The sequence below is a fragment of the Ptychodera flava genome, chromosome 1 (assembly GCF_041260155.1).
Source record: "Ptychodera flava strain L36383 chromosome 1, AS_Pfla_20210202, whole genome shotgun sequence".
In the NCBI taxonomy this organism is placed as follows: domain Eukaryota; kingdom Metazoa; phylum Hemichordata; class Enteropneusta; family Ptychoderidae; genus Ptychodera; species Ptychodera flava.
Genome location: NC_091928.1, coordinates 46,496,534 through 46,519,479, shown reverse-complemented (window position 1 = coordinate 46,519,479; position 22,946 = coordinate 46,496,534). Strand labels below are relative to the sequence as shown.

Sequence of the window (22,946 nt, the reverse complement as noted above, 5' to 3'; positions counted from 1 at the left end):
TAGTTTATTTGTCTATTGCAAATTTGCGCTGCGACCTCTGAGTTTTATTCCTTATTTCGAAAATGAATGTTTTAAAGTTTCCTTAGGGAAAGTTTGGTCGAACGCTTAAGTATTTCGCTTTCTTGGCGCGAATGACCTTCAAGATCAAAGTGAGACTTGAGTGGACACCGTGGGTCATCAGTATGTATTAGGGAGATGGTGCAGTGGCAAACAATGTGAAATTTTCAGAAGAGTTACTTTCAGAATGTGCTTAGGAATACAATTCAGAATAACATTCAGACACTCACTATGTGAGATAATATTCTGTATATTCCAGAAGAGTCCTTTCAGAATGTGCTTTGGAATACAATTCAGAATAATATTCAGACACTCACTATGTGAGATAATATTCTGTATAGAAGTAACAAGTCATTGACATTGACATAAACCCCCACTTGTAATAGGAGTATTAGTCTTGATGAGGCAGGGAAATGAGGTCATTAAGAAGTATCACTGGAGTGTATATGTTCAGATCTATGGACACATAGGTCGATGTCATTGTTCCCATTTTGAAACAAGAGGCATGTCTAAGTTATGGTTCTAAATCGGGAAAAAGATCAGACCTCTAGCTGTATTGGCCAGCAAGAAATACATATGTGCATAATAAATGAGGTACAAGATGTGACATCTTAAGGTCTACTATCCTATCAAAATTGAAGCGTAAAGAACTTGTGGTTACTGAGTTATGCATATATATGCATATTTAAGGTCAAAGGTCATCAAGGTCACGTGACATTTTGAAAAAAAACCATTGTATTGCTAATTAATCCATATATGCCAAAATTCAGACCTCTAGCTCTATTGGCTTGCCCACAATTATATATGGGCATAATTAACGAGGTAAAGCATGTGTTGTCATAAGGTCTCCCATCCTACTAAATATAAAGGACATAGCACTTGTGGTTACTTATTTATTGACATAATCGTGTATTTTACGTAAAAGGTTATCGAGGTCACATGACATTTTGTCAAAAAATTTCTATCCTATAGTCTGACATCACCCAAAAAAACAAAAAATCATCATTCTAATACCATCTATTGGCATTGCTCAAAATTATTTGGCTTGCTCAAAATTAGATATGCACATAATTAATGAGGTACAATATGTGGCGTCATAAGGTGTCCCATCATACCGAATATGCAGGGTGTAGCACTTGTGGTTCCTGAGTTATGGACAAATATGTATATTTGAGGTCAAAGGTCATTGAGGTCACGTGACATTTTTGAAAAAAATTGTATTGCTAAGTTATCCCTACATACCAAAAATCAGACCTCTTGCTCTATTAGCTCGCTCAAAATTAGATATGTGCATAATTAATGAGGTACAATATGTGGCGTCATAAGGTGTCCCATCATACCAAATATGAAGGGTGTAGCACTTGTGGTTACTGAGTTTTGGACAAATATGTATATTTGAGGTCAAAGGTCACCGAGGTCACGTGACATTTTGTCAAAATAATTGTATTGCTAAGTTATCCCTATATACCAAAAATCAGACCTCTAGCTCTATTGGCTCGCTCAAAATTAGATATGTGCATAATTAATGAGGTACAATATGTGGCGTCATAGTGTCCCATCATACAAAATATGCAGGGTGTAGCACTTGTGGTTACTGAGTTATGCACAAATATGTATATTTGAGGTCAAAGGTCACCGAGGTCACATGACATTTTGTCAAAAAAATTGTATTGCTAAGTTATCCCTATATACCAAAAATCAGACCTCTAGCTCTATTGGCTCGCTCAAAATTAGATATGTGCATAATTAATGAGGTACAATATGTGGCGTCATAAGGTGTCCCATCATACCAAATATGAAGGGTGTAGCACTTGTGGTTACTGAGTTTTGGACAAATATGTATATTTGAGGTCAAAGGTCACCGAGGTCACGTGACATTTTGTCAAAATAATTGTATTGCTAAGTTATCCCTATATACCAAAAACCAGACCTCTAGCTCTATTGGCTCGCTCAAAATTAGATATGTGCATAATTAATGAGGTACAATATGTGGCGTCATAAGGTGTCCCATCATACCAAATATGAAGGGTGTAGCACTTGTGGTTACTGAGTTATGGACAAATATGTATATTTGAGGTCAAAGGTCATTGAGGTCACGTGACATTTTGTCAGAATAATTGTATTGCTAAGTTATCCCTATATACCAAAAATCAGACCTCTAGCTCTATTGGCTCGCTCAAAATTAGATATGTGCATAATTAATGAGGAACAATATGTGGCGTCATAAGGTGTCCCATCATACCAAATATGAAGAGTGTAGCACTTGTGGTTACTGAGTTATGCACAAATATGTATATTTGAGGTCAAAGGTAATTGAGGTCACGTGACATTTTGTCAAAAAAATAGCATTGCTAAGTTATCCGACCAAAAATCAGACCTCTGGCTCTATTGGCTCGCTCAAAATTAGATATGCACATAATTAATGAGGAACAATATGTGGCGTCATAAGGTGTCCCATCATACCAAATATGAAGGGTGTAGCATTAGTGATTACTGAGTTATGGACAAATATGTATATTTGAGGTCAAAAGTCACCAAGGTCACATGACATTTTGTCAAAAAATTGTATTGCTAAGTTATCCCTATATACCAAAAATCAGACCTCTAGCTCTATTGGCTTGCTCAAAATTAGATATGCACATAATTAATGAGGTACAATATGTGGCGTCATAGGGTGTCCCATCATACCATATATGAAAGGTTTAGCACTTGTGGTTACCGAGTTATGGACAAATATGTATATTTGAGGTCAAAGGTCACGTGACATTTTGTCAAAGCGTCTGAGATATCTGCGTGAACGGATGGACTCACATGGATGGACTGACGGACTGACATGACCCAATGTATGAGCCCCCTGGACTTTATCTGTGGGGACTAAAAACTGTGTCACTGCATCCTTTTTGCAATATGAATACGATGAGAAACTAAATTTTTATTTTTCTTGGCCTTATACATGGGAGTCTATGGACTGCCTTATACATGGGAGTCTATGGACTGCCTTATACATGGGAGTCTATACATGGGAGTCTATGGACTGCCTTATACATGGGAGTCTATGGACTTCCTTATACATGGGAGTCTATGGACTGCCTTATACATGGGAGTCTATGGTCTGCCTTATACATGGGAGTCTATGGACTGCCTTATACATGGGAGTCTATGGACTGCCTTATACATGGAGTCTATGGTCTGCCTTATACATGGGAGTCTATGGACTGCCTTATACATGGGAGTCTATGGACTGCCTTATACATGGGAGTCTATGGACTGCCTTAAACATGGTAGTCTATGGATTGCCTTATACATGGGAGTCTATGGATTGCCTTATACATGGGAGTCTATGGACTTCCTTATACATGGGAGTCTATGGACTGCCTTATACATGGGAGTCTATGGATTGCCTTTTTTGCTCACGTGTTCACACACGTGGGCATATGTCGCAGCGATGTCTGTCTGTCTGTGTGTCTGTCTGTCTGTCTGTTGGTCCATTTTCTCAAAAACGGCTGAACGTATTTCAGTCAAATTTGGTAGACATCTTCAGAATTCAAATGGCTAGAACTGAAAAGGTTTTGGTGGGCGTGGCTTGCATATTAATGAAGTTATCACAGTTTTAATTTTTCTGATACATGGTAGTCTATGGGAAGCCGGTATCTGTGGTTTGAGGGCGCTATCCCCACATTACACTCTGGCTAGACGATGCTGAAATTAGACTCGGTTTCGGATTCGGTTTCGGATTCGGTTTCGGATTCTAGAGACTGAAAGAAATTTTATATTTTCAGCCAATTGTTACACTGTGGAATACTGGATTTTCCTTACTTTCCCTGGACCCTTTTTTTAGCTAAAATAATATCTAATCACACTAAACAAAGTGAAAATAAGTATATAGGGATAACTTAGCAATACAAATTTTTTGACAAAATGTCATGTGATCTCGATGACCTTTGACCTTAAATATGAGTATATGTCCATAACTCAGTAACCACAAGTGCTACACCCTTCATATTTGGTATGATGGGAGACCTTATGACATCACATCCTGTACTTATTAATTATGTGCATATCTAATTCTGAGCCAGCAAATAGAGCTAGAGGTCTGATTTTTGGTATATAGGTATAACTTAGCAATACAATTTTTTTGACAAAATGTCATGTGACCCAATGACCTTTGACCTCAAATATACATATATGGCCATAACTAAGTAACCCCAAGTGCTACACCCTTCATATTTGGTATGATAGGAGACCTTATGACACCACATCCTGTACCTCATTAATTATGCGCATATCTAATTCTGAGCCAGCCAATAGAGCTAGAGGTCTGATTTTTGGTATATAGGGATAATTAAGCAATATAATTTTTTTGACAAAATGTCACGTGACCTCGGTGACCTTTGACCTCAAATATACATATTTGTCCATAACTCAGTAACCACAAGTGCTACAGCCTTCATGTATGGTATGATGGGACAGCTTATGACGCCACATATTGCACCTCATTAATTATGCGCATATCTAATTTTGAGCGCGCCAATAGAGCTAGAGGTCTGATTTTTGGTATATAGGGATGACTTAGCAATACAATTTTTTTGACAAAATGTCACGTGACCTCGGTGACCTTTGACCTCAAATATACATATTTGTCCATAACTCAGTAACCACAAGTGCTACAGCCTTCATGTATGGTATGATGAAACACCTTATGACGCCACATATTGTACCTCATTAATTATGCGCATATCAAATTTTGAGCGAGCCAATAGAGCTAGAGGTCTGATTTTTGGTATATAGGGATAACTGAGCAATACAATTTTTTTGACAAATGTCACGTGACCTCGGTGACCTTTGACCTCAAATATACATATTTGTCCATAACTCAGTAACCACAAGTGCTACAGCCTTCATGTATGGTATTATAACACCTTACGACGCCGCATATTGTACCTCATTAATTATGCGCATATCTAATTTTGAGCGAGCCAATAGAGCTAGAGGTCTGATTTTTGGTATATAGGGATAACTTAGCAATACAATTTTTTTTGACAAAATGTCACGTGACCTCGGTGACCTTTGACCTCAAATATACATATTTGTCCATAACTCAGTAACCACAAGTGCTACAGCCTTCATGTATGGTATGATGAAACACCTTATGACGCCACATATTGTACCTCATTAATTATGCGCATATCTAATTTTGAGCGAGCCAATAGAGCTAGAGGTCTGATTTTTGGTATATAGGGATAACTTAGCAATACAATTTTTTTGACAAAATGTCACGTGACTTTGGTGACCTTTGACCTCAAATATACATATTTTTCCATAACTCGGTAACCACAAGTGCTACACCCTTCATGTTTGGTATGATGGGACACGTTATGACGCCACATACTGTACCTCAATAATTATGCGCATATCTCATTCTGAGCGAGCCAATAGAGCTGGATGTCTGATTTTTGGTATATAGGGATAACTATAGGAGAGAAATTTTTTTGACCAAATGTCATGTGACCTCGATGACCTTTTACCTAAAATATATGTTTATGTCAATAAATAAGTAACCACAAGTGCTATGTCCTTTGTATTTAGTAGGATGGGAGACCTTATGACAGCACATGCTTTACCTCATTAATTATGTACACATCTAATTCTGGCAAGCGAATGGAGCTAGAGATCTGATTTTTTGGCATATAGGGATTAATTAGGAATATAATTTTTTTTTTGAAAATGTCATGTGACCTTGATGACCTTTGACCTTGATTATACATATATATGCATATTTCAGTAACCACAAGTTCTATACCCTCAAATTTTGATAGGATATTAGACCTTAAGATGTCACATCTTGTACCTCATTTATAATGCGCATATGTATTTCTTGGCTGGCCAATACTGCTAGAGGTCTGATCTTTTTTCCCGATTTAGAACCGTAACTTAGACATGCCTCATGTGTTTCAAATTGGGAACAACGACATAGACCTATGTGCCCATAGATCTCAACATATACACTCAAATGATACTTCTTAATGACCACATTTTCCTGCCCCATCAAGACTAGTACTCCTATTACAAGTGGGGACTATGTCATTGTAAATGACTTGTTGAGTTAATGGTTGTATCACAGTATTCGATATATCTAATTCTGTATTTTTTCCATTTTATATTCTGAATAATTACATTAAACATATTTCACTGTCTCCAGTACATTTCATTTAAGTATTTTCACTTCATGCACTTTATCCCTTTCACACATGTTCAAATATCTGACCAGAGAACAAACACTAAATAGTCCAGGATGGGAGCTACAGTGTCATTGACGCTATTTTTACTTCAGCCAATTCCTAATTTGCATATTAAATGAATTTTCATACTTAGGGTATTCATCTGAATTGACTCGATCAAAATTGATGTAACTTGCTATGTACATTTCAGACACTGTAATACAATATTATTGAAAGTCATTAATCATTTTCTCTTCAGCAAATTCCTAATTTGCATGTTTAATGAACTTTCCTAATTAGAGATATATATCTGAATTGACTTGACCAAAGTTGACAAAACTACATATATTGCAGATACCATGATACAACATTATTGACAATCATTAAGCATTTTTACTTAAGTCAATTCCTAATTTACATATTTAATGAACTTTGCTTATTAGGGATATATACTGGATTTACTTGATCAAAGTTGGCAAAACATGACAACATTGATGATTATACCTGGTTAAAACAATATCGAAAGTCATTTCACATTTTCATGTCAGCTAATTTACAATTTGCATATCTAATGAGCTTTCACAGCTCGGCATATATGGCTTGAAGGACTTGGCAAACGGTAATTACACTTGCTATATAAATGACAGCAGTCAAAGAACTTTAATATTTTTATTTCAGCTAATTACATATTTGTATACTTCATGACCTTTGAGAATTAATCAGCGGTGATTATTGTTCATTATGTTGATCATAATACTTTCAATGAAGTTGCAAACATGTGGCAAAGGTTCAAATTTACACATAACTGTATGAAACACGTGAGCATTTTCAGTTCATATCTGGTACATGGGAGTCTATGGATCGCCTTATACATGGGAGTCTATGGAGGTGAAAACTAAAAAGTCCTCTAACACGGCCAAATTTGATCACATTGTGAAACAAATCAACGTGCATCTGTATGAGGTAGAGTACTATCCTTTTACCAAGTTTGAACGAAATCGCTCCAGGCGTCTCTGAGATATCTGCGTGAACGAAAAAAGTCATAAAATATGCAAATGAGCAATTAATTAATAAGCCACACCCACCAAAATCTAATCAGATCTAAGTCTCATCATGATAATACCAAATACCAAATTGCATGACATTGGACCTAAGGGTTCTTAAGTTATGAGTGGAACAAAATCTGTCTACGGACGGACGGACGGACGGACAGACGGACAGACGGACGGACGGACGGACGGACGGACAGACGGACACACACACAGACATTGTGGCGACATAGGACACCTTTGGTGCTTCGCACCACGGTGTCCAAGTCCAAAAAATGATGATGACAATTTTAGCGCTTCGAGATATTTTTCCAAAACACGCCAAAGAAATCAGAGACATCATAATTCAACAGTTTTGCATCATTATTTCTTGTAAACAATTGTAGAATCATAGGATTTTGGTAGAGTCAGTGTCAGTGAACAAGATGGCTGTAATGAACAATTGCATCTCTTTCACATGAAAATGATCGTCAATTGCGAAAATGGATGTCATCATGACCCTGTATAAAACGAACACAGACAATGACTGATCCTCTTTTACTTTAACCGATTGCCCGATTACCATCAGTCTTAACTTAATCCGTAATAAACTGATATTGGAAATTGCGTTTTCGTATCTACTTACCCTCATTTTATCTGAAGTATGAACACAAACAGCTCCTTTGCTGATTACGTAGCACAGGAATCGAAGGTGTCATTGTTATTGACTGGTGGCTGTTTCAAGTTCCGAACGTCTTACATGTTTAAATATGGTAGCCGTGCTTTCAGATGAAGACTGGAAACAAAATAAATTCTGGATAGAAAGTGTACTTGCTCCGGGAAAATTAGGGGATTTATGCAATTCTCTGGCAAAATTCCTGTCGTTGGTCTATTTCTCAACTTGCATAAGTAAGTCGAAATCTGCGTACATATTGGACAGGCATGTGCTTTACCGAATGGTTTTATATCATCAGACATGACGAGCTGCAGGTGAGCTCGAATATATTTTTCATATTTCCTATGTTCTTTTAAACAGTGATGGATTCTATGGGAAGGTTTCCAGCCGGGCTCATGAAAGGTAACTTCCAGTGGATTGGAACTCGGACGGAGTGTGTGAGGGCGACTCTTGATCCGAAAAGCGCTTTCCGTTCCAAATATTGTCTTACCGGATACGACATTCCATTTGACGTGAGTGTCTTGTTTTGGTTATGCCGAAATGATTGTGAAATACAGAAATGATATGATTATGATGATCATAATGATGAAAATGATGATGATGATGATAATGATGATGATGATGATGACGTTTGTGACGATGGCAACGACAATGATGATGATGATGATGATGATGATGATGATGATGATGATGATGATGATGATGATGATGATGATGATGGTGGTGGTGGTGGTGGTGGTGGTGGTGGTGGTGGGTGATGATGATGATGATAATGATGATGATAGTGATGACGACGACGATGATAATGACGATGCTGATGACGACGACGACGACGACGACGACAAATACGACAAATACGAAAGTACAAGTGTCAAGGAAGACAACGAGTGCTTGGAATATGACGACGGCGACGACTTGACTTATGACACGGGATTTTAACCAATTTCAAATTCATGTACAATGCATAAAACTGATGACACTGAACTGACAACACAGCGAATCTATTGCATTGACCGAGGGACATGAGAGCAAAGCCAGTCTTGTCTTTCAATTACAGAATGAAACCGCAATGTCAGATGCCATTTCCATCGGAATATGTGTGCCGGAAAGTTGTACTGAAGAAGAGGTGCGACTTTTGCTACTAGACGGTAATGTATCTTATTTTTTTCCGTGCACTGTGCACATTTTGGCTGATGATATGTTGACAATGACACAAATATTTACACATTTAATGACTAAAGTGCTTTATTCTGTTTTTTAAATCAAGGTGATTTGCCAACGCCACCAATCGGGGTTATCGGTGCAATATTTCCTTTGTCTTACGTGTACTGTTCATATCACAAAAGTCTCACCACAGGAGCCATTGTTGTTATGTGAGTAGAAATCTCTAATCTCCATGGTGATCTTTAGCTTTTCTCTGTCTATTTCTTGCCAAATTCATCTTACTTTATTGATTATCTTTTGCTAATATCCGGTGCATGTCGTCATTATCGCATTTTGTGTACATTTAATTCTCACTATCTTCGTCATTACTTAAAGATTTCCCGTCAACATGTCTACGCATGTTCGACTTTCGTGTGTTTGTACATAATGTATTTTCACATACAAATATTTGGTTGAAGCAAATTACAATAGGAAAAACCCTTTCAACTAGCTCCATTAACTTTTAATCGCTCTTGTTCGTAGAAAATTGGTACATTTTCTTGAGCCACGCTAAAAATAAAAACGAAGAGGCTGGCTTTCGACATACTTTTGTCAACACTTCTACACGTGTAATATCAAATGTTAGCGTTGACAAGTGAGCTTAAAATTTGATTCGACAAAAATTCATTTTTCAACAGCAATATTGCATGTTCCATACGAGAATTTCTGTTGGAAAGGCTGTTTCACTGTGCGTGCTGCCAGGTACCGTGAGACACTGTATTCGATAAAACAAACAAAAAACGCAAACGATGAAAAAAGTTTTTTGAAATCAAAGCTATTGCCCGTTTAAACCATTCAAATATGACCATGTCTATAGGAATCAATTTGTGGCACCCTGCATCTTGGAAGAATGGGACTCACGTGACCTTTCATAGTTTGACACATACAATGGGCTCTTTAAGATAGTATGCGTCTCAATCGAATGTGAAAGACTCAAACTTCCGTTTTAACTTTCTGCAATATGAAAAGTTAAATTATTCTCTTACCAAATTGAGATCAAAACTCAGGGGGTCACTTTGCAAAGTTTGGAATTACAAAAAAAAAATAACCCAACACTTAGCGATATTTGAAATTCAAAACGGCCACCATCCCTGTGACCAAATTTATAGGGAAAAATAAATTGTCAGATTTTCGAAAAACTAAAGTGGTGAAAATTTATCAAGAGCTTTAAAATGAAGCCCCATGAGCTAAGTGGTAGACCAGAAAAGTAAGCTTAAGGCAAAATATCAGAGCCCGAATATCTAACCCTGAGATGCATTCTTCCTTAAATGTGTACCAGTCCTTTTGATCAACAGTCACTGATTCGAAATTGCTGTGGCTGTACTATGATATCCGATTTGCTAAAATTGTTATAACTATTGTTCAGATGTTTGTCAGTGAGTCTGCTCTTCCTGGTAGTGTGTGGCTCCGGCTATGAGTATTATGAAATGAAGATGACACAAAAAACACAAAAGCAGATGGACCACAACTCAGAACCAGAACACTCGAAAACTGACGCCCCGGCTACAGAAAGAGAGAATCAAGATAAGTGTAAGTAAGACGGACGTTTGTCATTATCCACTGTCTTTTCAGACAGCTAAGATAATACCCCTGTCTGGTCCATGTTCTGCTAGCCGAGCCAGGTTAACAATCCGAACGGTGCATGGATCTGTTGTTACGCACTTGACCAGCGACAACGTGAAGTTGGACGCTCAGACCTTTGTCCGATAACCACAAAATGTTACCCGTCAAACTTTGATCTACTCTCCTGACCTCATGTTAATCAAACATTCACTTCAAAAATATTACCGTACAGAGCTTAGTCCCTCAGCCAAAACGAAAATTGCACATAGACAGACAGACAGACAGACTGACAGACAGACAGACAGACAGACAGACAGACAGACAGACAGACAGACATACGTACGTACGTAGGTACGTACGTACGTAGGTATTACGTACGTACATACATACATACATACATACATACATACATACATACATACATACATACATACATACATACATACATACATACATACATACATACATACAAATGACACATACACCGGCAGATTCGCATAAGAATATATTCATATAAATTTGTTATTTATCGAAAATGTTTCCACAGCGACATGGAAGGAACTTCTGCTTTCGTTTTCTGCCATTAGTAACGGATATCGTATCCTAGATGCCAAGTCAGTGGATCATGGAGAACATACGATGACAGTGTTGTACGGATTTCGTGCACTGACCTTGTGGTGGGTTTTTCTAGGTCAGACCTTTTCAATCAACGCACGTTTTATGTGTAAGTAGAGTTAAATATCACACGAGCACCCGCACTGGTTTTCTTGTTCTCAGCCTATTCACATCCGCGAAGGCAAAGAGGCCTGGCGAAGGATCAAAAATAAGAAAACTTACATCAGGGTGGGAGGGGCCTTGGTTGGTTTATATTCACGAATTTGTGAACATAAGTGATTTTATTTGTAGGTTAAAAACGAGATTGTCATACCTCGGGTTTACAGTGCGTGATTACGAACTATTGAGCTGGAGAGCATACATGTAGTGTAACAGTAATACAAAGATTCTTTTTTTGAATTCAACAACTCTACAATTTATCATTTTGAATTGTAGTGGTATGTGATACACATTAAGGTAGCATGCGCCTCAGGGACAGATATTCGTACTCTCAAACTTTTACATTCCTTTTCTGATGTACCACTTGTAGCGGTTCATTTAAAGCTCTTGGAGTAAGAAATATTTTCACGGTCTTAGATTTTTGAAAATCGAAAATTTCCATTTTTCTCCATACAGTTAAAACAGGTATGGCGGCCACTTCGAATTTCAAATATCGGTAGATCTTTGATAATTTATTCTCTAGTACCTACATTTGAACAGTCACCCACGATTTTATGCTTTTTATTTTGAAAGAGAATGGTTGAAAGATTCCCAGAGGAAAGTTTTAGCAAAAGTTAAAGAGTTAAATATTCGAGGCGCATATTACCTTAAACTTCGTACCTTCTTCTTCTTTCTTATGGTGTAAGGCTAATGAAACGCTGGGGTTTGAAATAAAAATAGACCAATTTTCAATATTTCTTGCTATACCTAAAACACGTTGGAAATTGTTAAAATTCCATCATGCTCAGCTGTATTAAATAGTTACAACACCAAATCGGATAGAATGAAAACTGGCTTAGCTTATAGTACCTTGGCCAAAAAGAATGGAAAAATGCACAGACGGTATTGTTCCAATTGTTATCTCAAAAGCGCGCAATCACCTGGAACGTCGCCAGCATAAGTAAATGGCGCGCACTGAATTCGTCACTGTCGTCTGCACCACGGTCACTCCACAAGTTGTGTACATAACAAAACAAGCGATTTCCCGACTTTAATCAAAGGGCGTGCGAATGATTATTTGCTCGTGAAATTAAAAAATATAATATCTTAAGCTATTTTAATCCATTTTATCAACGGACAAGTCGATGGCAATACTAAAGGCCAATTACTCGTCCTTTTATCAGAAATCTCGTTTGGTGCAAAGTTACGCATACACGCCCCCTTCCTGTATTCCATTTCAGACGCGCCGACCAAAGTCATTGTGTAAACATTTGAGCATGAAAGCGACTCCTGCGAAATTAGGGACTGGGTAGATTTTGCCCATTGGCAGCTTTTGATTGGTCATAGGAGTATCCTATTTTATCATTCTGGAGGACATACTTATTAAGAACCACTAAATCTTTTAATTTTTTCGTCTGACAATATAATCAACTTAATCTCCGGGGAAATCACATTAATGGTGATATTTTATATATGAGTCTGTTCGATAGCTGAGCTACAAGTTAGGACAAGTTTTATATGTTTTCGTTCCATTACGATTTAGATTGAATGTCATGATTGTTTTATTTGTCCTTCAGATAATTTCTTTGACATACGAGTGATCTTGGAGTTGATATTCTCTCAAGCCTCGATGAATTACAGATATGCAGAGGACTCATTCTTCCTATTGAGGTGAATGCACTTCAAGCCCTTAGCTTGACGCCTGCAAATGCTCATTTTGGAACAGAATTTAAGCTTACGGGTTTCCCGCCAATGAGCCCCAGAACGAGACTATACTCGATTTCATGTTACATGTACATAGTATCTCGTGCACCGCACTGTCGCTGAAGTGCCTCACTTCATCCTTAGAGTTGAAGCCGAAAGCCGAAGTCCGAAATTTCGAACGTTCAGGCGCAAACTTTAATGTTGCTGAAAGTTTTTTTGGTGTTGGGTATCAGCAAAGATTTTAAAAGTGCCCGAGGGTAAAAAACATGAGTGCGTCTCAGTACTAAAGTGGTAACCCTGTATGTTCATATTTCCGTTGCAGCGGACTTTTGATAACCTACTATTCCCTAACGAGACTCCACACAGAAGGGAAGGAGAACTGGTTCTATTTTTACATTCATAGGATATGGAGGTGAGTGTACATAAAACACATATACATGTCCGGCTATTCTTTTCCCATGATGCTCAGGGCTTCGTTATGCGCATGCTTGCTTGGCAGAAGTACACATTCTGAAAAGTTCACGTGGTTAGGGAGGAGGAGGAGAACCAGTGGCTGTGATTTTTTTGTAAACGTTTTACTATTTCGTTTTTCATATATTATCGCCAGTTCTTGTTCTATGCCAGGGAGCATGTTGAAATACCAACTGTTTAGCTTCACAACACACATCCTATACGAGCAAAATGTACTGTTGTTCAAGTTGCGTACAAATGAGTTTTAGTCCGCATCAGAACTCAATTGTCAACAATAACATTATCAGCTGAGATATGTACAGGCTGAGTTGACTGGCTGTGAATCTCAACATTTTTTGGGAAGTAGAACAATATCTGTCCCCGAGGCGCATTCCGACTTAGTAGCAAAAAGAGAGAAAGAAATCAACAAAAGTTATAGTAATTAACCCTTAAATGACTTTAAACATGGAATTACATCGGAACAAATTTGTTTCTTATCCCCTATATGTATCCTAGAAAAATTATACCGGAACGCGGCGCGGTGTTTCATGTTTTTATTTATTTATTTATTTATTTATTTATTATATTTATTTATTTATTTATTTATTTATTTATTTATTTATTTATTTATTTATTTATTTATTATTTATTTATTTATTTATTTATTTTTTATTTTTTATTATTATTTACTTATTTATTTGTTTATTTATTTACATCCCTTACATATTTATAACATTTCGTAACTTGAAAGAAATTCATATAAAATTTTAAATCTGAGGCTGTACTTGGTATGAATATGATATAATGTAAAGAAAAGAATTTATTTCCAACTTATTGCTTCGATTGGTCTCTTACTACAAGTTCCTTGTTTGACACTTCCTTCTTCTGTTACTGTTAGTGCTACTATCGCAATTACCGATAAAATTTGATCATTTCTACAGACTCAGCGCCCCCTACTTTCTGGCTTTCTTCGGATACATCTACCTCATAGAGTATTTTTGCACTGGTCCCTTCCAACGACACCTGCATGAAGATCTTCAAGGCTGCTACGACAATTGGTGGTCTTATGTCCTTTATTTCAACAACCTCTACCCTTTTCCTGGAAATATAAACACAGCCGTGAGTTTGATATGTCCTATTTCACGAGTTAATTTTTGAACACCGAATACGGTATAGTGTGTACAGTAATAGAGAAAGATAGATAGAGTGGCAACGGGTATTGTTTAAGGCGTGAAGCGGTTACGTAACCCATCCATGTTCGCCTCGCCTCAGGTTGCTCTCGCCTCTCTTTTCCGAAGAGTGCCGACCATGAATCCTTCGGTAATTTTCGGATTTTCGCCAATTGTTAAACGAAAGTATGTTCGGCAAAGTTTGTGTTGTTGTTGTCGTGTTGTGCTGAGCAGAATTGACGTGCTGGCGAAAACGGGAGTGTTTTGAGCTTCAGGAAAATGAGTTTTACAGTTTTAAAAATTCCTCTCATATTTTTATGAATATATAATGAGTGTGTTTGAACCAAATTTGAAAGTCTTTTATCGATACTGTCTGGTTTTACTCAATGGTTTACGGTCAGTCATACCCTCTTTTACACGTGCGTCAAGGAAGGACATGTTTATGAAACTGCTGGCGTGTTATGTTTTGATTGGCGTGAAGCAGTGTTTCTGGCCTGAGAGCTCACGAAGTAACTATGGTTGCTATGCGACTGGCAGTACGATGCCATCTCGTCGTATTTTTCGCATAATCTCGTGTAATCATCAACCACAAACAAAGCCTCCAAAAAGTTTAACACCTTTGGAGCTCATTTTAATATGAAAAGCCAATATTCTACCGAGACGACCATGGAACAAAAGACATGCAAGTGTTGCGACTCTGTCTATATGTTACTCTGAGGTATAGTCTATTGATATGAGACTTGCTCGGCAAAACGGTGCGATAAAATTGCTACCGAGTAGTCTCGGTTGCCATCCAATATAGCTGCCGAGACAGTTGCAATCCAATATGGCCGCCGAGACAGTTTTTACCATTTGTTTTGCAAGATTCAAAAAATTACCCCAGATCTGATATCGAAAATTGTGTAAATAATATCTGTAATCATATAATATCATAATAATAGATGTCACTGCTCCTAGTCGTTAAGACCAAATCAAAACAGTGAATAATTCGAGACCGAAAGCGCGATTTTCTTCATTATTTTCACATATCCAAAAAGTATTAAATTTATGGAGTATGTTGCAGGAGGGAGGCACTCAGTATCTAAGTGCGACATCCCATCTGTTTTTTCTCCGTGTCAAATTTGCTAATATCTTTATATTATCTACTCTGAATCGGTCGAGTAAATGTACATACATTGTAAAAACATGTAGTGCGACTTTTGGGCACGGTAATCGAAACCCAGCAAACCCCCTCCCCTCACCCCCCTAAACGTTGAAGTTGAGTTTGCCATACGCCTGTTTTAATTATCCACGGCCCCCAATTCAAGTCAAGCTCTTGCTGCAAGGTGATTTTTTATCTACAATGCATTTTAATATCATGCAGTTTGACCCCTTAAGGTAGTATGCGCCTCGGAAGTGAAACACTTAAACTTTTGCTCTAACTTTCCTCAAGGAATCTTTCAATCATTCTCTTTCAAAATCAAGAATAAAAATAGGGGGTCACCGTGCAAATTTTGGTACTAGAGACACAAAGTACCCAAGATTTACCGATATTAGAAATTCAAATGGCCGCAATCCCTGTGTTAACTCTATGGAGAAAAATAAAAATTTTCTAATTTCGAAAAACTAAGCCGATGAAAAGTTTTCTTTCACCAAGAGCTTTAAAATGAACCCCCACATGTGGTATATCAGAAGAGAATTGTAAAAGTTTGAGAGTCTGAATGTCTGTCCCCGAGGTGCGTTCTGCCTTAACACAAAAACAAACACCATTTGTCAACATCCCAAAAACGTCCTCGTTGAGCGGGGATGGAGGAGGCCTGATGAAAGGAAAATCTTTAAATTTATCTATTCCTTGACATTTGTGTTTATTTTTGATTTTTTTAACAGTGCATCCCATGGTTTTGGTTTATGGCGTGTTTAATGCAATTCTACATCATTTCTCCCCCAATTATTTATTTATTATACAGGTAAGTCTGATAACTTTGACGTTGGAGATCATACAGAAGCTTTCCTTGATCTTAATTTATCTCCCTGTCTCTCTGTCTGTTTGTCTCTATCTGACTTTAATTGTTTGTCTGCCTGCCATCCGTTCCCTCCCTCTCTCTCTCTCTCTCTCTCTCTCTCTCTCTCTCTCTCTCTCTCTCTCTCTCTCTCTCTCTCTCTCTCTCTCAGACTTTAACGATTAAAGAGCAATTATGCTTACTTTGTATCGAATACACTTAAAACAGTGCAAAATCTTGCCCGTTATGTCAGGCATTTTGTACAAAGCATATGAAATAATTCTTACATTATCCAAAGCCATTTAACACTTAGATTTGTCGTCACTGTAAAATCTTCAAAACGAAATATCAATATTGTTCAAAGGTAGTGGAATCAGCAATATAGTGTTTTACACATAGTGTAGCATATCCACATACAAACACACACATGTCACACAACAACAACAACAACAACAACAACAAACACATGTATGTGTGTAGGTCATCATATATGAGATATACTGTAATGGTACCATAATGTTGTGTTTACTTATCAATTTCAGATGGATTCATGTTGGCATAGCAACGATAGCAGTTTTAATTGGAGTATGCATCGCCTGCACAACGGTCATAGCTTACCATCATGACATGCCTGTCAGTGTCTCCCAGATGTTCAACGGGTGAGTTCTGTTTTTGTTTTGTTTTGTTTTGTGTTTTTTTTTGGTTTTGTTTTTTTTTTTTTTTTTTGGGGGGGGGGGGGTTATATTATTCGATATGATGTTTTCCTATTTTCCCGACTTGGTTAGAGTGTTACTCTTCCTATACGTTCATGCAGTTGCTTTTGTGAACGTGTTCAGTATTTCTGTCGATATAACTATCAATATTGTTGTTGTTGTTGTTGTTGTTGTTGTTGTTGTTGTTGTTGTTGTTGTTGTTGTCGTCGTCGTTATTTTTCGTTGACATAATATGGTACTTGTGCACACACTCCCTCGTCAGCGTTAGGTGTCGTCTGTACCCACAGAGAAGCTAATGAAGTGTGTTTCTTTTCTTAATTTTGTCTGAAAACCTACTAGCACCCGGACGACAAAAATAATTTTATTCAAAGCGCCTTACTGCGTGACTTGCTTTTCGAGGCATATTTCTCCTGTCCTTGTACAAAGTTTTTTTCTCGTGATTACCACTTTGGGAATCGAGAAAATTACTTTACTGCAAGCTTGATGAAGAGCGCCCTCCGAAGGTGACCCTGAACAGCCTAGATCTGAGACTGCCTATATGAAAAAACAACGTAGGGAATTCCATGGTCATCGACGGAGTTCTAGGAAGTATGTAGGTACGGTCGAGAGCAGTGGCAAATATAAGAAAGCAAGGGAAACATTTAAGGGATAAGATAATTAAGCAGCGAAAGAAAAAAATAAATAAAATAAAGTACGTGATAGAAGTACAGGTCCAAAACTTGCACCTGGTATAGATATTTTAAGGCACACCATGCAAGGAATAGAGTATGCCCATGCATAGATTAATGAAACGTTGGTCTTTAAAGTGATTGTTATTTCGCCTGTTAATACGAATGCTGACAATTGTCAATGATGGCGTGTTCACACACAGATATTTAGATATGTCCGACCCTGCCTCAGTATCTGTAATGGATGATTACATTGAAACCAGCCGTACTGCCGGATGACACCGTACCTCGTTGGCATGTTCCTGGGCTACTTGATCGTGAAAGACGGCAAGACTGTCAAAATAGGCCGAGTAAGTAACGGCTTGGATTGTAAGGTTGATGTCTTGCTTACGGAATGTTTGATAACAGTGTGTGTACCGGGTTGCTTAATAGTTAACGGACTGTGATTTGAATCATCGAATTGAATAATAATATTATAGTGATCGCGAATGTTTCGGTTATTTAATGAAAATATGCACCGTGTAATGGCGAAAACTTGTATGCCTCTGAATAATTTACTTCCGTCAGTGTCGTTTAGCCCTATTCTCCGTTGCCGTTGATGCTGTTGTTGTCTCTATGGGCATGCATGCCGCCTGACGATTTGAACTTGGCATACCGTGAGGCCAAGAAAAATAGAACATTTATTTCTTAGAGGCCAAAATAAATGAAAATTTATTTCTTAGCCTTTTATAGTACAGAAAGAGTTGTGCTATTACACAATTTTCGCTTTTTCTCCTTTCGCAAAACTCGCTTTGGCGTGACACAATTAATCTTTCTTTTACTGAAATATATTTTACCCGCCTTTTAGCATTGTGGTGTGAAGCCAGGAAATGTCGGTCCATACCTTAAGTATCAGCAGGGGTATCATTTACCGGCGTTGTCTGTAAATTGTTTGTCTCGGTGTCTTTGAGGGGATACGCCTTCTATGAATGCAGACAATACATGGCGCGCAAGTTGCAAAGAAATCCAGGCGATAACAAGAAACAAGTCTAGTTTTGGCATTGGACTTACTTACATGTCACGTGATCTAAACAGTCAAAGTAACGATCGATGTCTCGATTTACACTGTATACCACTCACAAGCTTGCAAGTATACAGCGTTGAGGTACAACTCCTGCGTGAGCTATCTTTTTTGTATTTTTTTCTCAAACCAGGTCGTCAGCGCCCTCTGGTGGATTTTCACCACTTTCGTGGCCCTAGCCATCATATACGGCTTGTACTGGAGCTACCGGGAGTCGAGCTGACAAAGGCGCAGACGTTGTTGTACCACGCCTGCTGCAAGTTTGGCTTCTCGATAGCTGTCGGCTGGTTCATGTACGCGTGCATCACGGGAAATGCTGGTGATTGAAATATCACATTCTTCAAAAAAAAACATTCGGTTCAGGTTTACTATTTATCAATTATTAACTTACTTGCACACTGTCTTTATAATATTAGCTTATTTACATTTGATATTTACAAAAATACAATGCCCTGTTTTATTCTTCTTGGTCAAGCTATCATCAGCTAAAATGACGCAAACGTAGCATACGTCGAAATTATAGGGCGGTCTATAAATACTGTTCTGTTTGAAAAATGCCGTTTCTTCTCGTCATCCAAACATCATTTTGAAATGCCTAATGGTATCCGTGCCTACAGAGCATGCGTGTATAAACTCTGCCTTAATTGACAAGGCTGGGGTTGACAACTGAATTTTAGTTGGGTCTAGAATCACTTCGCCATTTGCATATTGCATGACATTGAATTCTGTATTCAAGATTAATAATCAACACACTTTTGTGAGACAAAGCATGGATGTACAAAATTTTTTGTACATCCATGGTTACTCCATCATAGTTTCAAAATGAACACCCACAAGTGGTAGACTAAAAAGTTATTGTTAAAGTTTGAGAGTCTGCATATCTGTTAGCGAGGCGCATTCTACATTAATCTCGTTGTGTTGGAAAAGCATGGAAACGTTCCAATGGTTGTGAAATCAATAGAATCGCAAGAGGGCGCCCAATCCGATGCAAAAGAGGTCCGGGATTAGTTAGCGCCATAAAGAAGCGCAGTCATACTTCAAAATATCTGATCATTTCTCATTTATCCTTTTCTGCCCGACAGTGTCGATCAGTAGATTCCTGTCGTGGAAGTTTTGGCGCCCTCTACATCGGCTCTCGTTCAGTGCCTACCTGGTTCATTCATTTGCCTTTGATATGTACATCAAGAACAGTGACGTTCCTTTCTTTCTAAGTTTTGTAAATATGGTAAGTACGGCCTACACTCTGTCTTCATAAAACTGCCTAGTTTTACGGCAGTTTAGACCTCCCGGTGGTATTTTTGTGCACAAAAGATGCTGATTTTACGACATTCTTGTAAAAAAAAAGAACCTTGGATAGGGCGCGACAATTATGGATATACACACAAAGCTTTTTCTTGTGTCCAACAAGAGAACACGCTAGCATAATTAGGCGGAAATTTTTGAATCTAATTTTTTTTTATTATAGAAGCACTCTATGAGGCAGAAATGATCACGCAACTAATCACCTGTTCTTACATTTTCAGACGTACATGTTCGTGCCGTACCTGATGTTTTCCTTCACCGTTGCCTTCTTCTTCGCATTGGTCGTGGAGAAACCGATGATGAGGGTAGAGGGCGTCCTTTACAGGAAGTGGAAATCCCGAAAAGCGTCGAATTTCGGCCCGCCGCAAGTGGTCAGCGAGTCCGCGAATCAACCGGAAGGATGTGTCTCAATAGTTGATCATACTGAAAGTTCTAGTCTTCATGACAGGAGAGACAGCTGAGTTCGGTTTCGGACGACCCAGGAATAACAGGATGAATTTGTAGCAGGGAAATGGGAGTGCATAAAGCATACTGAGCACTGCATCCCCTTGTACAGTGCCACGCACAATTTTAACTGCACCGATTTGAGAGGTGTATTTTGTGAAAGTAGCTTTTGATGAACATGCAGGTGATCTTTCAAGGACTGAATCAGTTTAAAGTGCAAATATTAACTTCATGACGGCATTAGTTTACGGGTTTTGCCGAGATTTTGGAAAGCTTTCATCTCGCATGATGTAGTACTATGTTCTCGTGAACATTGTTTTTGCAGACGAAAGCTCCAAATGGATGCAACTGAAATCGAACTTCATGTTACTTCTCCCCCACAATTCAAGGTTACTTTTTAATGTCATTTCTAAAACGCGGGGAAATTAATAAACACCGATTCACTGACTTACATGATGCTAGCAAGTTCTGCGTTCTGTACAGAGTTGAATATTCAATTTGTGCAATATTAAATAAATATAAAGTGTCTTTTAACATTGCGCATCGGTATTACTTTAAATGATGTGTGTGGGAACATGCATCGTTCTCAGATTCAGCAATGAGCTTTGAAATACCAACAAAGCACATCTCATATTATTGATTCTTCCGAACCGACTAGGATACTAAGAAATTATCGAATATTGGGCATTAAAGGTATCCGGTCACCTGTTTTTTTAAAAGCCAATTACAGAATTTACGCGGGTAGCCGGTTTTTAAAAAGGGCGCCCCCACACGACCAGCCATGGCATACTTCAGCGCCGTCTGCATTTCCTTTGACGTATCAAATGTGGAGGACCGACAGCTACAGGTGTTACTGGGTAGTACGCTAAGCCCCGCCCCTTTACCATATATGGACAGTGTACCTTTAAGGAAGAATGCGCCTCCTGGACAGATATTCTGACTATCAAGCTTGTGCAATACTTTCTCGTCTACTGCTCGTGGATACTCAGTTTAAAGCTCTTGGAATTAAAAAAAAATTCACGTTGGTGGGGGAGGGTCGTAGGAATTTCATCGGAAACTCTAAAATTTTGAGTACCGTACCCTCCCCCGCCAACCAAGATGAATTTGAGTACCCCCCTCTCTGACTCAGAAATTTTGACTGACCCCTTAGAAAACTTAAATACAAATACATGTATTTGTAAAATTTACAAAAATACAACACAAAGTGAAAATAAAATACAGATATAAAAGCTCACGCTATAACCAGTATCCAACCATATAGTATTGTTTAATTTGGATGTGTGTCATGATAGGGTTTTCACTAGGATATCTGACAGGGCAGAATTTGAAAGTACAGGGGGAGAACACGCAATATGCTGAGGGGGAAAGCATCAGAGGGGGCTGTCCCTATCTTGCACGGAAATGTTTTTGAAATTTATGCGTGCAATCCTGCAATCTGGTGCAATCTGAGATGTGTTTTTTAATTTTTTTTCCTAAGTAAAACATGTCAAAACACCCAAAGGGGAGAGCACGACAATTTTCAGAAATTGATGTGTAATGGTCAATCTGAGAGATGTTTCAATTTATTTTGCACTCGGTAAAATTGTTTGAAAATGACATTGGAGACTGATATTTTTATTACGTTCGTATGATCGGTGTTTGCATGAGTCACAATATTCAACAACCAAACAATGACAATACATTTCGTGGAAAACAGTTCTCAGTTTGCCAGAGATTATAGACCAAAGAATATGCAGGAATGGAAAGTATGTGACCTTATATCTTATTTCTCCAGCTGCCAGCTTCTAATGAAAAGCCTAAATACGACATGGTTAGTTGTCAAAATGGTTATTTAACTGAAATCAATTAAAATATGTTTCTGTGATAATAAACGATGAATTCACAACAGTTCAGTTTTGTCCTAGATCCTGAGACAACTTTGAGAAATTGATGTGTGCAATGGGGCAGTCCGGTGCAATC

The 22,946-nt window shown here is 38.1% G+C and overlaps 1 protein-coding gene across 1 annotated transcript in view; it reads left to right on the top strand.

Annotated features, from left to right (window-relative positions):
• Nucleotides 1-21,526, top strand: part of LOC139139289 (nose resistant to fluoxetine protein 6-like) — a 36,032-nt gene extending 14,506 nt beyond the window's left edge. Inside the window, exons 2-15 of the mRNA XM_070708154.1 lie at nucleotides 8,340-8,491; nucleotides 9,037-9,127; nucleotides 9,247-9,352; nucleotides 10,549-10,712; nucleotides 11,293-11,469; nucleotides 13,076-13,169; nucleotides 13,525-13,614; nucleotides 14,594-14,771; nucleotides 16,688-16,767; nucleotides 17,343-17,459; nucleotides 18,385-18,531; nucleotides 19,375-19,560; nucleotides 20,324-20,466; nucleotides 20,765-21,526. Coding sequence (XP_070564255.1) covers nucleotides 8,340-8,491; nucleotides 9,037-9,127; nucleotides 9,247-9,352; nucleotides 10,549-10,712; nucleotides 11,293-11,469; nucleotides 13,076-13,169; nucleotides 13,525-13,614; nucleotides 14,594-14,771; nucleotides 16,688-16,767; nucleotides 17,343-17,459; nucleotides 18,385-18,460 — 1,325 coding nt within the window. The 3' untranslated portion in view covers nucleotides 18,461-18,531; nucleotides 19,375-19,560; nucleotides 20,324-20,466; nucleotides 20,765-21,526. The remainder of the gene's footprint in view (nucleotides 1-8,339; nucleotides 8,492-9,036; nucleotides 9,128-9,246; nucleotides 9,353-10,548; nucleotides 10,713-11,292; nucleotides 11,470-13,075; nucleotides 13,170-13,524; nucleotides 13,615-14,593; nucleotides 14,772-16,687; nucleotides 16,768-17,342; nucleotides 17,460-18,384; nucleotides 18,532-19,374; nucleotides 19,561-20,323; nucleotides 20,467-20,764) is intronic.
• The last annotated feature ends 1,420 nt before the right edge of the window (nucleotides 21,527-22,946 follow it).